The 15,941-nt window shown below is 41.4% G+C and overlaps 1 protein-coding gene across 1 annotated transcript in view; it reads left to right on the top strand.

The window, feature by feature from the left end:
- The window catches only part of MINDY4B (MINDY family member 4B), a 41,894-nt gene that overhangs the window by 16,805 nt on the left and 9,148 nt on the right, over nucleotides 1-15,941 (top strand). Inside the window, exons 7-10 of the mRNA XM_027963920.3 lie at nucleotides 892-957; nucleotides 7,455-7,525; nucleotides 9,308-9,380; nucleotides 9,960-10,121. Coding sequence (XP_027819721.2) covers nucleotides 892-957; nucleotides 7,455-7,525; nucleotides 9,308-9,380; nucleotides 9,960-10,121 — 372 coding nt within the window. The remainder of the gene's footprint in view (nucleotides 1-891; nucleotides 958-7,454; nucleotides 7,526-9,307; nucleotides 9,381-9,959; nucleotides 10,122-15,941) is intronic.

Genomic DNA, 15,941 nt, shown 5'->3' on the forward strand with positions numbered 1-15,941 from the left:
GTGAGGAACCCAAGCAGCCAAGACAGAGATGCTTACTGTGAATTTCTCCTTCCAAAATTTACCATGATCAAGAATATTCCAGGGCCCTCCCTGGTGGTCCGGTGGTTAAGACCTCACCTTCCAATGCAGGAGGTGTGGGTTCAATCCCTACTCCGGAAGCTAACATTCCCACATTTGCCTCAAAGAACCAAAACATAATAGTATCACAACAAATTCAATAAAGACTTTAAAAACAGTCCACATCAAAAGAAACAAAAAAGTATATTCCATACCTAACAGAAAAGAAGCAGATTCACAGAACACAAAGAACAAAGCAGTGATTATCAGTGGAAAGGGAAGGACGGAGAGGCAACATAGGGTTTGGGAGTTAAGAGGTGAAGACTATTATGTATAAAATAAGCTACAGAATATATTATACAATATGAGGAATATAGTCAATATTTTATAATAACTATAAATGAAATATTGCCATTAAAAATTGTGAATTGCTAGACAGTACATTTGTAATTTATATAATATAATTTATTAACTATAACAAAAACATTTTTAAAAAGAAAATCTCATGCCTGAAATTATCATAAACTGCACTTTCATAACTAATCTTTTAAACTTGGCTAAATTCTACCTATTAGGGAAAAGATGTGTTTATGATTTTCCTTCTCAAGATACCATATTGGTTTAAAACTGAGGAATGCAAACTTGAGACCGGCGGCCACCCAATTTTACCATGTATGTTTTACATGACCTTGGATAAGATAACATGTCAGTTTTTAGCACTGTGATTTTGCAATGAAACAAAGAACTCCCTTGAGGTAATAACAGTGAGCTGACATCTTCTAGATGTGACTTTCATCTTCCTTTTCATTTTTATCTTCTATTTCTGACTTATAGCTCCAGCTGTTTGAACTTTCAGACAAAGAAGCCACTGAGAAATTCATCTATGATCATTTACAATGTGTAAGTGTTTAAGTATTGAGGTAATTCCTTTATGTTGAACTGATCTTACAGGAATTTTCTTCCTTTTATAAAGTATATTTCTAATGATGCTTGTTAAGAAAACCAGGTCATTTTGAGGACTAAGAGAGGGCGGAATGAGAGAAAGAGAAGCCTGTCTCTCCCTCCCCACAATCTAGAGAGAGGCTAGATCACACACAGGCCTGCTCACAAATGCCTCTTTCTCCTTGGCTAATCAAACCCAAAGAATAATACTACAGAGGGCATATACAGCAAGATGGCTTTTATGGGAAGAGAAAATTTTACAGGAGTCTTGCCTCCTCTGAGGGATAAAACATAAAAATGGTAGTCTAAATTGCCAAAATGACCATTCACATTGGCTCAGAAAAATGACTTTCCATCTGAAAAAAGTGCCCCCCCTCCCCTCTTCTAGCAGCCCCTTCTACACAGTGCTCTCCCCTGCAATGAGTCTTCTCCACCCCCTGGGTAGGCATGACACAAAGTAGGAGACAGCGATGGCTGAAAATGGAAGGTGCTTTTGTAAGATTCCTCTGCAGAGAAAGAAAGGATAGTTGGTTTTCCAAAGAATCAGAACCTTACAATGTAGCAGGGTAACTATAAATCCATGTGTATGTGGCTTGTATGGAAAGGGGAAATGTGATTCATGAAACTCAGAGCTCCATGCCTTTCAAAGGTCACAGTGATGGAAAACTTGAGCATGAGTTCTCAAACACACACTAGCAATAGATTCTTGGGTAAACCAGTTACCCCAGACCTACCTCCTCCATCAGCTCTTGGGTCCATGCGGTAGGCAGAAGAACAGTCTCCTGAAAGATGTCTATACTCGACCACCTGGAACCCATGACTGCTTCATTACATGGTAAAAGGGAATTAAGGTTGCTAATCAGCTAACTTTAAAATAGGGAGATTATCCTGGATTTCATGGGTGGGTCCAGTGTAATTACAAGGGCCCTTATATGTGGATGAGGAAGGCAGAAGAGAGGGGAAGAGTGGTATGATATGAAAAGAGTATCACCCCTGTTGCTGCTTTGACACTGGAGGCCATGAACCGAGGAATGTGGACAGGCTGCTGCAAGCTGGAAGGGGCGGGAAACAGACTCTCACCTAGAACCTCCAGAAGGAATGCAGGGCTGACGACAATTTTTTTTTTCCCTTCACTTGGGTATAGTTGTTTGGGGCTTCCCACGTGGTGCAGTAGTAAAGTACCCTCCTGCCAATGCAGGAGATATGGGTGCTATCCTTGGGTCAGAAGATTCACTGGAGGAGGAGATGGCAACCCACTCCAGTATTCTTCTCTGGAAAATCCCATGGGCATGGGATCCTGCAGGCTACATGTCCATGGGGTCGCAAAGAGTCGGACATGACTGAGCACACACACGCACACACACAGTTGCTTTACCATGCTGTGTTAGCTTCTACTAGAGCTGCTGCTATCTCAGCTTTAGACCAGTAAATCCCCTTCCAGACTTCTGACCTCCAGAACTACAAGACAATAAAATAAATCTGTGTTATTTAAGCTACAAATTTGTGGTAATTTGTTCCAATAGCAATATGAAAGCAGTCAAAGCTGTGTGATAGATTTTAAATTATCTGACGTGAAATGTTAGGCTAGAAGCCTGCTTAGGGACTCTCTGTTGCAGAGGGAGATGTCTAAGGGGCTACACAGAGAGGAACCATGTAAGAAATTACTTTCCTAGCCAAGAGAGGGAAACCCTTCCCTCTCTACCTTCCACCTCCTCAACTCAGCCCTGGGAGAGTCTGATTCAATAAGAAGGACTTTCACATCTGCAACGGTTTCTTAAGTGTAGCCAGAGCTGACAATTGGAAAATCAGAGCTAGAGCTATATATAGGATTTCCCCTCAAAGACTAAGGGTTGAGCTGGAATAAGTAATAAACAGAAGTGGAATCAGACTGCCCAGCGCAGGTGGGTTCTGCACAAGAGCTACCCGTGTCAAGCAGACTCAAGCTGACCATTACCGTAGCTATGCTGGGGAAGGGCCAGCGCCATTTCTTGAGTGAGGAGGGATCTTGCTGCATAGATAACCCTCTCAAGGGCACTCCCAGACCAGGGGCTGCCTGTGTGATCAGCCTCCATCCAGACCTTCATCCAATGTCATTACTATCAAAAAACAACAGTTGTGGAGGTGGGCCGAGGCATGGGAGACTGGGACTGACGCATATACACCACTGATACTATGTACAAAATGGACAATGAATGAGGACATACTGGATAGCCCAGGGAATTCTACTCAATGCTCTTTGGTGACCTGAATGGCAAGGAAATCCAAAAGGGAGGGGATATATGTATACATATGGCTGATTCCTTTTGCTGTACACTAGAAACTTAATACAACCTTGTAAAGCAACTATACACCAAATAAAAATTAATTTAAAAAAACATTAAAAAAAAAACCATCTCTGTGCCTATCTTGAGGCAGGGATCACAACTGAAGAACTGAGGGCTACATGTGCGAGCAGGCCAACTATTATTCTGGGTTGAGTTGCATCACCCCTCCTAAAACAATGTGTGTGCCCCAGCAGCTGCGAATGTATTCTTACTTGGCTAGAGGGTCTTTGGAGATGTCATCAAGTTAACATCAGGTCATGCTGGATGACGGTGGGCCTCAATCCAATGACTTCTGTCTTTATAAGAAAAGAGAAATTTGGTCATGAACACTGACACATGCAGGGAAAACACCATGCAATAAATGGAGACTAGAGCGATATATCTCCCAAACCAAGGATGCTGAGGACTGCCAGCAGCCACAAGAAGCTAGGAAGATACCAGGAAGGTTCCTTCTCTCGGGCCTTCAGAGAGAGCATGGCCCTCCTCTGACACCTTGATTTCAGACTTGTAGCTTCCAGAAGTGTGAAAGAATAAACTTCGGTTGTTTCAAGCCTTTCAAAGAATAAACTTCTGCTGAATTTCTGGCCACTTGTAGGGCAGCTGTAGGAAACTCATACATCTACCGCATAGGATGGGCAGTGTCAGTTCACCTGGAGTTGTATTTTTAAAAACTTGAGTCAGTGAACTTCAAAAACAATCAGAAAATTCCGTGTCAAAACCTAAAGGTTTAGCTCCTTCTGGCCAAATCAGAAAATCTGGCTGCACTAGACCTATATTCTATCTAGCATGCCCTCCATTAGTTGATATGGGGAGCAGTGACTCCCATTAAACAAGTCGTGATAGACTGAATGATGTTACCTAACTGGTCAAAAGGAACTGCAGATGAGATAAAGTTCATGGTCTCAGATGGAAGATTAGTCTGAATTTCTCTGGTGGGTCTGATTAATCATAATGGTTTTAAAACAGAAAGAGGATGGCAGGAGAGTCAGAAAAAAAAGGATGTAATGAGAGAAGCAGAAGAGAAGCCATGCAATGTGGGGTCACGAGCCAAGGAATTAAGACCACTACTAGAAGCTGGACAACACTAGGAGGCACCATTTCCCATAAAGACTCCAGAAGGAACAGGGACTGACCAGCAGTTAGGAGCAAGTCCAGAGATACCAAGGCTGGACAGCTAGCCTCTAGAACCCTGAGATGATGGATTCCCATTATTTTAAGCCAACGAGTCTGTGGTCCTCTGCTAAGACAGCAACAGGAAACTAACCCAACAGTGCTCGCCTCTGCCTCAGGCTCCACCTCTCCCCTTTTCTCTCACGCCCTGCAGTACAGCCATTTGGGTTCCCATCTGGCTCTGGTGGCACTGAAATTTGTTCTCCTGCATGAGATTCCAGCCCTTGTTAGCACACGGATAGTGAAGCACAGATTAACTCACAAAAGGGAAAGCATATGCATTTTCACAGAAACCTTCCTGAAACTATGCCTTTAAAGAAAAGGCTTTAACCCTGGGCACTTTGAAAGCCAGCCAAGGAGCTTCTTCTCCTCAGCAGGTAGAGTACTGACACAAAGCCAAGATAAGGCCAACCAGTGGGAGGCCCTGAATGTGGGTGGATTATATCCTGGAGCTCACAGGGCACCTTCAGAAAGTTCAGAGCAGAAAAGTAACCTGGCCAAGAAAAGAGACAGGGAGAAGTCCCTTAGAGAGGGACAGAGAGTAATTTTTCTGTGGTTCTATTAATAGCATGTTCTAAGAACCAAGGTGAGCAATGCCAAAAAAAAAAAAAAATAGAGGGAAACAACAGAATGGGAAAGACTAGAGATCTCTTCAAGAAAATTAGAGACACCAAGGGAATATTTCATGCAAGGATGGGCACAACAAAGGACAGAAACGGTATGGAACTAACAGAAGCAGAAGATATTAAGAAGAGGTGGCAAGAATACACAGAACTGTACAACAAAGATCTTAATGACCCAGATAATCACGATGGTGTGACCACTCACTTAGAGTCAGATATCCTTGAGTGCAAAGTCAACTGGGCCTTAGGAAGAATCACTACAAACAAAGCTAGCGGTGATTGAATTCCAGCTGAGCTATTTCAAATCCTAAAAGATGATGCTGTGAAAGTGCTGCACTCAATATGCCAGCAAATTTGGCAAACTTGGCAGTGACCAAAGAACTGGGAAAGGTCAGTTTTCATTCTAATTCCAAAGAAGGACAATGACAAAGAATGTCCAAACTGCTGCACAATTGCACTCATCTCACACGCTAGCAAGGTAATGCTCAACATCCTCCAAGCTAGCCTTCAACAGTACATGAACTGGGAACTTCCAGATGTTCAAGCTGGACTTAGAAAAGGCAGAGGAATCAGAGATCAAACTGCCAACATCTGTTGGATGATAGAAAAACCATGAGGACTCTAGAAAAACATCTACTTCTGCTTCATTGACTATGCTAAAGCCTTTGACGGTGTAGATTGCAACAAGCTGTGGAAAATTCTTAGGGAGATGGGAATACCAGGCCACCTTACCTGCCTCCTGAGAAATCTGTATGCAGGTCAAGAAAACAGTTAGAACTGGACATGGAACAGTGGACTTTCAAAATTGAGAAAGGAGTATGTCAAGGCTGTATATTGTCACCCTGCTAATTTAACTTATACACAGAGTACATCATGTGAAAAGCCAGGCTGGATGAAGCACAAGCTGGAATCAAGATTATTGGGAGAAATATCAATAACCTCAGATACGCAGATGACACTACCCTTATGGCAGAAAGCAACGAAGAACTAAAGAGACTCTTGGTGAAGGTGAAAGAGGAGAGTTAAAAATCTGGCTTTAAGCTCAAAATTCAAAACACAAATATCATGGCATCCAGTCCTATAACTTCATGGCAAATAGATGGGGAAATAATGGAAACAGTGAGAGGCTTTATTTTCCTGGGCTCAAAAATCACTGCAGTTGGTGACTGCAGCCATGAAATCAAAAGACACTTGCTCCGGGGAAGAAAAGCTATGATCTACCTAGACAGCATATTAAAAAGCAGAGACATTACTTTGTCAACAAAGGTCTGTCTAGTCAAGGCTACGGTTTTTCCTATGGTCATGTATGGATGTGAGAGTTGGATAATCAAGAAGGCTGAGCACTGAAGAATTGATGCTTTTGAACTGTGGTGTTGGAGAAGACTCTTGAGAGTTCCTTGGACTGCAAGGAGATCCAACTAGTCAATTATAAAGGAAATCAGTCCTGAATATTCATTGGGAGGACTGATGCTGAAGGTGAAGCTCCAAAGTTTGGCTACCTGATGCGAAGAACTGATTCATTGGAAAAGACTCTAATGCTGGGCAAAATTGAAGGCAGGAGAAGGGGATGACAGAGGATGAGATGGTTAGATAGTATCACTGAGTCACTGGACATGAATTTGAGCAAACTCTGGGAAATAGAGAAGGATAGGGAATCCTGGCGTGCTGCAGTCCATGGGGTCACAAAGAGTAGGACATGACTGACTAAACAACGACAAAAAAAAAAAAACACACACACACACAACAAAACCAAGGTAGACACTGTACATTATTTCCTTCAACTTTTGCAATAATCCTAGGGAAAAGGTATTTTTATCTGCAATTACAGATGAGACTGAAACTCAGAGAAGCGAGTTGGCGTTAGTATAATAGAACTGGTTCTGAATTCAGGTTTCTGTAACTCCAAAACTATTTCTAGGAAACTTCTCTGCTCCCCCTGAGTTTAACAGGGTAATGAGGAGGAATGCAGTGACTGAGGGAGGCTAGATAAAGGCCATCCAGAGCAACTCCAAAGGGCTGCGCTAGGATGGATGCTGGAAAAACGGAGAGGGAAAGTACACTAGGTCTTAGTCATGAGTCAGAGAGTCACGTGGTTTAAGTGGAGGAAAGAAAGACGGGTTGAAAACCAAGAGCATGATGGTGCTACTGGCAGGCCTGAAGCAAGGCAAGAGGATGCATTTGAGGGTGGAGATGACCTAGGGAGGCAGAGAGAGCTTCCACTGTCCTTTCATCGGCTAGAAAAGATCCCTCAGGCTGTAAATCCTTGAATTCCTGCCCACAGGTACACAGAGATGCACTGCATTTAGACAAATGTGTTTTTCCTTTGTTTTCCAAATAGTTCAAAGGAGAAGGATGCCATGGTGTCATCTTATTTCTTTACAGCCTGATCTTCTCCAGAACATTTGAAAGGTAAATGCTACAAATATTTGCACAGATATTTCCTATAGCTCTGGGGTCACATGAACTATGTTCTCCTGTGTTGAAAAGTATTTTCATGCCTTACTGGAAACATGAGAGCTATTTTTTTTTTTTTCTAATAGACACTCTTCTGTTGATGCATCCTTTTCCGTAGTCCGTTTGGCCATATTCATGGGAGAGCGGATGTCATCAGAAAAGTGTGAATCTACTTTTCTTGCACTGTGGGAGGTTCCTTCTTGTGGTTTTAAATATTGGCAGATATCATTCAGGCTTATTTGTACAACTTTCATAAATGAAAACAATTCATGATTTCTATATACAATAAAATATATACCCACAAATATATATTTTGTCCCCATGAAATGCAAAGCACTGTTCTTAGCGCTGTGGGATATACAAATAAAACAGGATATGGCCCTGATCGCCTCTCAGGTTCTAGTTTGGCAAAACCCAGGTATACACATCCAGAGACTGGGCAAGTCCCAGATGGTACTTGGTATGTCAGATGGTGTGCAAAGACAATGACTCTTAAGGGATGCCAGAGGAGGAAGGGCCCCCAATAGATAGGGTAGTCAAGGAAGGCTTCTTGGAAGGAGACCTTCTTCTGGACCCTAAAAAAGGATAAGCTTCTGCAAGTCAGAGAGAGAGAAATACAAGACTTCCAGAAAGGAAAAATTTCAAACCTTGAAGCAGTGTTCCTGAAACTTATCATTTGCATATCATACTTTTATGATACATTATTATTTGCTTAACAATTTCCTTAAATCAAGACACATTTGGGATTTCCCTGGCAGTCCAGTGGTTAAGACTGTGATTCCACTGCAGGGAGCAAGTTTTCTATCTCTGATGAGAGAACTAAGATCCCACATGCTCCATGGTGCAGCCAAAAAAGAAAAGAAGAAAAATTCAAAATCAGTACACATTTAAATATCCTCATCTTAAATTTAATATCCTTCAAATATTAATATGTTAATATATATGATCTAAATCATTTATTTGCTGTGCTAAAGAAAAAAATGTATTAATACATAAATGTGGAACTTTTTAAATGCTCATATCTATATCAATTAACATTAAGCCATACTTTAGGAAACACTGCCCTGAATTATATCTGATGCTTCACCCATGTCTTTAGGTTTGATTCACAGAAGCATCTGACCTTCCAACCCTGTGACTAGGTTCATCCAAGAACACATACAACTCACACACTCAGCATCTCCCTCTGGGTTACAGCTGAAGCCACTTTCCACCTTGATATTACATTGCCCTGGGTAGAACCCTGATCCCTGGTGCCCGATGAAACAGTGGAAACTGCAACCAAGAAATGGGCTTAATGCCAAGCTGGTGTTTTCCCCTTAAACAGTCTGTTCAGCTCTGCCCTGGGCCGGCATTCTCTGGAGTGGTCACAAGTCACCACCCTAAGCCAAGCATCCCCTGGGATTCAGAGCAAACAGTTTCTCTGCTGAGTCCAGCATCCCCACAGAGCCCATGCCGAAGGATTGTCACATGTGAGGTCTGTCACTTCTTCCTTCTCCCTCATCACTTCTCACTGGCTTCCCTCAATGGCATCAGAATTTCCCCAATCATCTCTACGGCCCCAGTCCTAGAAGCTTTCCAGGGGACAGATGGAAACACACCAGGCACGTGGGAAGGACAGGGACCAGACGAGCTCATGTTAGTGCTGCTCTGTGTTGGGGGGTGAAGGCAGGAAAGGCTGTGGGTCCCTGAAGCAGTCATGGTCTCTGAGTGCTGATGGTTCCTCCCATTCCGCAGGCTTCAGAAGGAGCTGGACGTCTCCACCACGCACCTACTACAACCAAATGCTGGAGGTTTCCTGTGCAGGCAGGTAGGTTGTAAGACTACCTTTTTATTGTAGAATCTGTTATTTATTTTATTTTAAAATAAGGCTTTTATTTTTTTCAGTTAAGTATATTCTCTCCTTAAGTGAAGAGTGATCAAATTATCTTTGAAATACTAAGATGCCCCCCCCCTTTTTTTTCACTTTTCCACTTTCCATTACTGTCCTTTCTAGCTTACCTCTGAGAGTCTGCCATCCCTGAGAGTCTAGAAATGTTAGAAAATATCTTGACAAGACCCTCCTCCCCGCCAGGAATCCCTCATAACTGAAAGGAAAGCACTATAAAAATATCTTAGTTTCATGCATCTTAAATCACAATTATAGAAACCAAAGTTTAAGAAAATATTAAGGGCCCATGGGAGTTATGGGGCATGGCTCAAGAAAAAAATTAATAAACTCCTATTTTGACTCTACCAAACATTTATAACATATGTTTTTCCAGAATTATATACTGTGGGATTTCATTCCTTTCACTAAAAATCGTAATCTTTGTGATTATGAAAATAAAAAAATTAAGTCCTTGTGTCAAGGTTATCTTTACACATATTTGTAAAATATGTCATCTAGGCAGTTTTGAACCTGATTTTAACTGGAAGAGCAAGTCCACACATCTTTAACGGCTGTCAGAAAGGAAAGTCTCAAGAAATATTACATGGGGTCCTGACCCGCAGCGACATCGGCTATTTGCAGTGGGGTAAGGACACTTCAGAGGATGACAGGCTTTCACAGGTAAGTGTGTTCCAATTCTCAACCACACCACCAGTGTCTCTATTTGGGCATTTTGTTAAGTCTCTAGATTGCATGTGTCCGTACTCAGCTGTGTCCAATTCTTTGAAACCCCATGGGCTGTTACCTGTCAACCTCCTCTGTCCATCCCTGTGGGATTCTCCAGGCAAGAATACTGGAGTGGGTTGCCATTTTCTCCTCCAGGGGATCTTCCTGACCCAAGGATCGAACCCACGTCTCCTGCACCAGCAGGTGGACTCTTTACCACCAGCTCCATCTGGGAAGCCCTCATTCAAATCTGAGCTTACTTTTTCCTTTACTGCTTTACTGCATGCCTCTCACAAGCACATACAGACACACACAGAGATTTTTCCGGGTCTAAATGGAAATACACGAGCCCCTTGCTTTATATTTTGCTTTATCAATTTTTATGTACATAGAGTACAGGTGATACAAGTAATATGCAAATCATTTTTTAAAACAATACTTGAAGTATACAAATAAAGTCCCCTAACATCCCCTCATCCCTCATCAGAAATCGATACTGTCAGCTGACAATGAGTATCTTCCCAACCCTTTATTTAGGCAAATACAAATGCATATATTGTATCTATTACTCAGAGCTTTAAAAATCCCTGAAAAAAAAAAAGGGAATCTCACTTATGAATGCCTCTCAAAACACTTTCCAGCTCTGAGGGTTTATAACCTCTGACAACTAGAATGTAGACTGTGCTGTTGAAAAGCACAACCAGAGAATTGAGTAAGATGTGATTCTCCAAAAACAACCAGTAAAGACAGTGAGGAAGCAAGTACACCCACCCGAACCACAAATCAAAGGTGCTTCTGTGATATTTTCACAAAAAGTTCATCCTAAAACCTAGGGAAGGCAAGGAGGTTCTGTGAGAAGCAACGCTTCTCTGGAGCAACCCTGAAACTAGCTGGGATGGAATTCAATACGATGGTGATAAATGCTCCCAGGTTCACGGTCTATCAGCGCCAAAGAGCCCCACTGCTCAGAGCCTGTCCTGTCCTTCACTCTGCTGGTTCAGGCTCAAAGTCTCTTTCACATGTACGTCTCTTTCACATGTACGGGACTTTACACTTAAAAGGCCTTTTTATATCTATCGCTTCATCTGGCTTTCCTCCTACTGTTAGGTCCAGCTACAATGTGTTATTCGTGAAATCAGCACATCACAACACACACAAATCATGTCTGATGGTGTTGGGAACGTGGCATCTGACTGTCACAGAATGACTGTATCTTTCGTACAAGTATGTCTTCAAAGTTTACTAAGTATTCCTTGAGTTTGAAATCTAGTCCATCATAGAAAAATGACAACAGAAACTAACATAACATTGTAAATCAACCACACTTCAGTTTGAAAAAAGAAAAAATGAGAAGTGACAGATGAACTAAAAGTAAAACAAATGAACCCAATCCATCACCCAGGGTCAGTTCTCTCAGAAATGCTTCCTTCTCTTTCTCATATGAATACGTCCTATTTTACTTCTTCTGAACCCTGTCTTTCTCATGTAATACAAATGTTCTTATATGTCAATGAATATGTGTCCTTCATCATATTTAATGGATGCAAACATTTCCACTATATGAAACTGAAAAACTGTACTTTGAATATGTCCTTAACAGAGAATGGATCCGTTATTACTATAAAATTCCTAATTGCTTGTCCCTGATAATTTGGGAATTCATCTTAGAATTTGATGTATATAATAACAAGGAAAACTAAGCCAAAAATAGGGAACTTATAGATTTCATCATACATAGTTTTCTTTCAACCGCACAAGGTCACTTAACGTCCTTGGTTAAGCACTCTGTATCTGTTAGAACCCAGGAGTAGGACAAGACTCAGTCTGGTAGGATATACTGGGAGCAAGATTCAAGGAGTGAGGTACAAATTATTATAAAGTTCTTTCACAATATTATTTCACCATATCCTCACTACAAACGACAAAGATTTAAAAGTGTTTCTCATAGTTCTGTCATCTGAGTAGGTAATTCACAAGCTTTGTCATATCTTCACACCACCTCTGTTGTTATTTGCTTAATATTTTCCTTTAAATGAACTCACTTTCGAAATTTGAATCTAACCTTTGCTATAGTGGGCTTCCCTGGTAGCTCAGCTGGTAAAGAATCTTCCTGCAATGAGGAAGACCTGGGTTTGATTCCTGGGGTGGAAAGATCCCTTGGAGAAGGGAAAGGCTACCCACTCCAGTATTCTGGCCTGGAATCCATGGGGCTGCAAAGAGTGGGACACAACTGAGCAACTTTCACATACATATATACATTTTCTATAGCAGTAACATAAGCAATGGACTTGATACACTATTTCTTTCTAACACCTATTAAATAAATAGGTAACCAGTTTTAGGTCAGTTAAAGCAGTTGTTGGAGAAGACTCTTGAGAGTCCCTTAAACTGCAAGGAGATCCAACCAGTCCATCCTAAAGTAAATCAGTCCTGAATATTCATTGGAAGGACTGATGGTGAAGCTGAAGCTCCAATACTTTGGCCACCTGATGACTCACTTGAAAAGACCCTGATGCTGGGAAAGACTGAGGTGGGAGGAGACGCCTGATTGAAGGGGACGACAGAGGATGAGATGGCTGGATGGCATCACCGATTCGATGGACGTGAGTTTGCGTAAACTCCAGGAGTTGGTGATGGACAGGGAGGCCTGGCGTGCTGCAGTCCACGGGGTCCAAAGAGTTGGACACGACTGAGCGACTGAACTGAGATGAAAGCAGTTTTAGGTTTATAGCAAAATTGTGTGGAAAGCACAAAGGTTTTCACATATTCCCTGTCCTTACACACGCATGGCTTCCACATTTTCCTCCACCCGAGTGGTACATTTGTAACAGTTGATGAACCCACACTGACATGAACTAAGTTCATAGTTTATGCTATGGTTCACTCTTGGTGTTTACACTCTGTGGGTTTGGACAAATGTATAATGACATATATTCACCATTATAGCATCATACAGAGTAGTTTCACTGCCCTAAAAACCCTCTGTGCTCTGCCAAGTCAACCCTCCATCTCCCTCAATGATGGGTCTTTTTACCGTCTCCATAGTTCTGCCTTTTCCAGAGTGTTATTAATACATAGTTGGAATCATAGTATGTAGCCTTTTTGGATTGGCTTCTTTCACTTAATATTAATAATATGCCTTTATATTTTTCCATATATTTTCATAGCTTGATACCTCATCTCTTTACAGCACTGGATAATATTCCATTGGAATATTGTGAATAATATTTCTGTGAACAAATATTATTCCACGGATATATCATGGCTGATTTAGCCATTAACTTATAAAAGTACCTTGGTTGCTTCCCATTTTGGCAATCGTGAATAATGTTGCTATAAACATCCATGAGCAGGTTTCTGTGTGGACATAAGTTTTCAGCTCCTTTGGGTAAATATCAAGGGGGGGGGCAATTGCTGGATCACATGGTAAGAGTATGTTTAGTTTTATAAGAAGCTGCCAAACTGCCTTCCAAGGTGGCTGTACCATTTGACATTCCCACCAGCAGTGGATGAGGGTTCCTGTTGCTCTGCATGCTTGCCAGCATTTAGTGTTGTCAGTGTTGTGGATTTCAGCCACTCTAATAGGTATCACATTGTTTGCTTATTTGCATTGCCCTGATAATAAGCATATTCTTATTTGCCATCTGTCTATTGTCTTTGGTGAGATGTCTGTTACTCTTAGGGAGCATCTAAAATTATTGGTGCTCAGGTCATCCTCCAGAACAGCGTCAGCTATATTTGTGTAGGACCTGTGTGAACACACAGCCCCACACTTAAGGCTCTGCTGTCACTGCCTTAAAATTCTTAACATTTTTTGAACACAGGCCTCCAGTTTTTCATTTTGTACTAGACCCCACAAATTGTACAGCTGGCCCTATCCCATGACTCTGGTTTATCTGGCCTGGAGACCATCTGGTAATCAAGGTTTTTTAACCCCTCAGGTGCATCCAGAGTTAGAAATCTCTGTTCTAGAGAAAGACTGCTTAACCTCAGCACTACTAATACTTTGGAATGGATAATTCTTTGTAGTGGGGGCTGGCTTGTGCATTATGGGATATTCAACAGCATCCTGGCTTTTACCCACTAAATCCCAGTAGTACTGCCCCACCCCATGTACAACCAAAAATGTCTCCAGATATTGCCAAATGTCCCCCATTAGACAAAACTGTCCCAACTAAACCGCTGCTCTAAAAAAGGTGTGTGTGGGGAGAATCTCATTAGATTTAACTGATTAAATCCATGGTATACAGAATTAGAAAACTATCATTTCAAGTGAAATTACAACAAAGAGTATCTTCTTTCAATACTGATATTTCCTTCAAGTATGAGAAATGTTGACAGCTTTCCATTCCTTTTTACCAAGGTGTCAGGGGCAAGTTTCAAACCTTAAAATTAAACAGGCATTTGCTAAACAGTGACTAAGCTGCTCTGAGAAAAGGGACTATATCAAAGGCTATGCACCACAGTCCCAAAGAAAGTGAGATTGAGAGAAAAAGAGAGCTTCAGAGAATCAAGAATTCATAGCAGTCCAGTGCCACCATTTTCCCTGGATCGCATATCTTTCAATACAAGTCAGCTCTGACCAACAGTGCTGCTAAGCCATGCTCTAAAGAAAATTACCTGCAGAGCCTAAAATATCTTCCAGTAATAAAATGGATGTTTGTTGGGACCTTAAATTCTGTCAAGAAGCCAAGGTCTAAGGTTTAAAAAAAAAAAAAAGCAAAAGCTTTCTTGCTGGGAAGAGGGCAAAATGTAGCCAACCTCAGGACCACCATCCAAATGCCTGCTCACAAACTGGAAGTAGGGCAAAGGATGGTGAGACGCTGGGTTAGCTTTAAAATCTACATAAAAATCACATCTACAAAGCTTCCATCTTTTCAAAAAGTGACTAATGCGGCTTTTCATCTTTCCTTCTTAGAGTCAGTGTTCTCTCCCCAGGGAGATGCCTATGAATCCTGCCCTCAGTGAAAATTGCCTGAAATTGTACACTAATGGCTTGAAACCCAGAGGATGTTTATTATGTTGTCTCTGACGTGCACTTGAAGTTTGGTTTCAGAACAAATGTATTAAAGAGCAAATATGGGCTGGCAGGTAGTTTTACTTGAACTGCTAAGATATATGACTCTGTTAGGCATCTACATATGTACATATAAAGTTTATTTAACCTGAAGGTGCTTTTTTATTCTTTCTAAGGCAGCTCATTATATTCTGGGAAAAAAGCAATCTATAACTCACCAAATATTATCAAAATAATTTTGTATATAATGATTTTATATCTATAAGAATTTTATATTTTCCCATCACTCCCAAAGCTGGCAATTAAAGTATTTTTTAAAGCTCAATCACTCCTGAAGACGGTATCTTTTAAAGCTCATTTAGTCATTATAGTCTAACAGCCACTTGTGCAGAGCACATACTGTGTGCTGGGCTCTCTCCAAGTCATTGGTAATGATATCTTCTTTCATTTAACCCTCATTTCCACTCAGAGTTACAATCGGTGTTAGTTCAAGTACAGGGGCTGTTGCGTGATCATTCATTTTTTTCCTTTTTATTGGGAGTATAGCTGCTTTACAGAGTTGTACAATGAAGTGAAACTGCCATATGTGTACATATATCCCCTCCCCCTTGACCTTTCCTCCCCTCCCCACATCCAACCCCTCTAGGTCATCACAGAGCACCAAGCAGCTGTTTGTTTCAGAGATGAGAAATCCCAGACTGAGAAAGGTGTAAGAAGGCCACCAACTAAGGAGGTGTCAGGGCCAGGATTCTGAGCCC

This window comes from Ovis aries, chromosome 1 (genome assembly GCF_016772045.2).
Source record: "Ovis aries strain OAR_USU_Benz2616 breed Rambouillet chromosome 1, ARS-UI_Ramb_v3.0, whole genome shotgun sequence".
NCBI classification, from domain to species: Eukaryota; Metazoa; Chordata; class Mammalia; order Artiodactyla; family Bovidae; genus Ovis; species Ovis aries.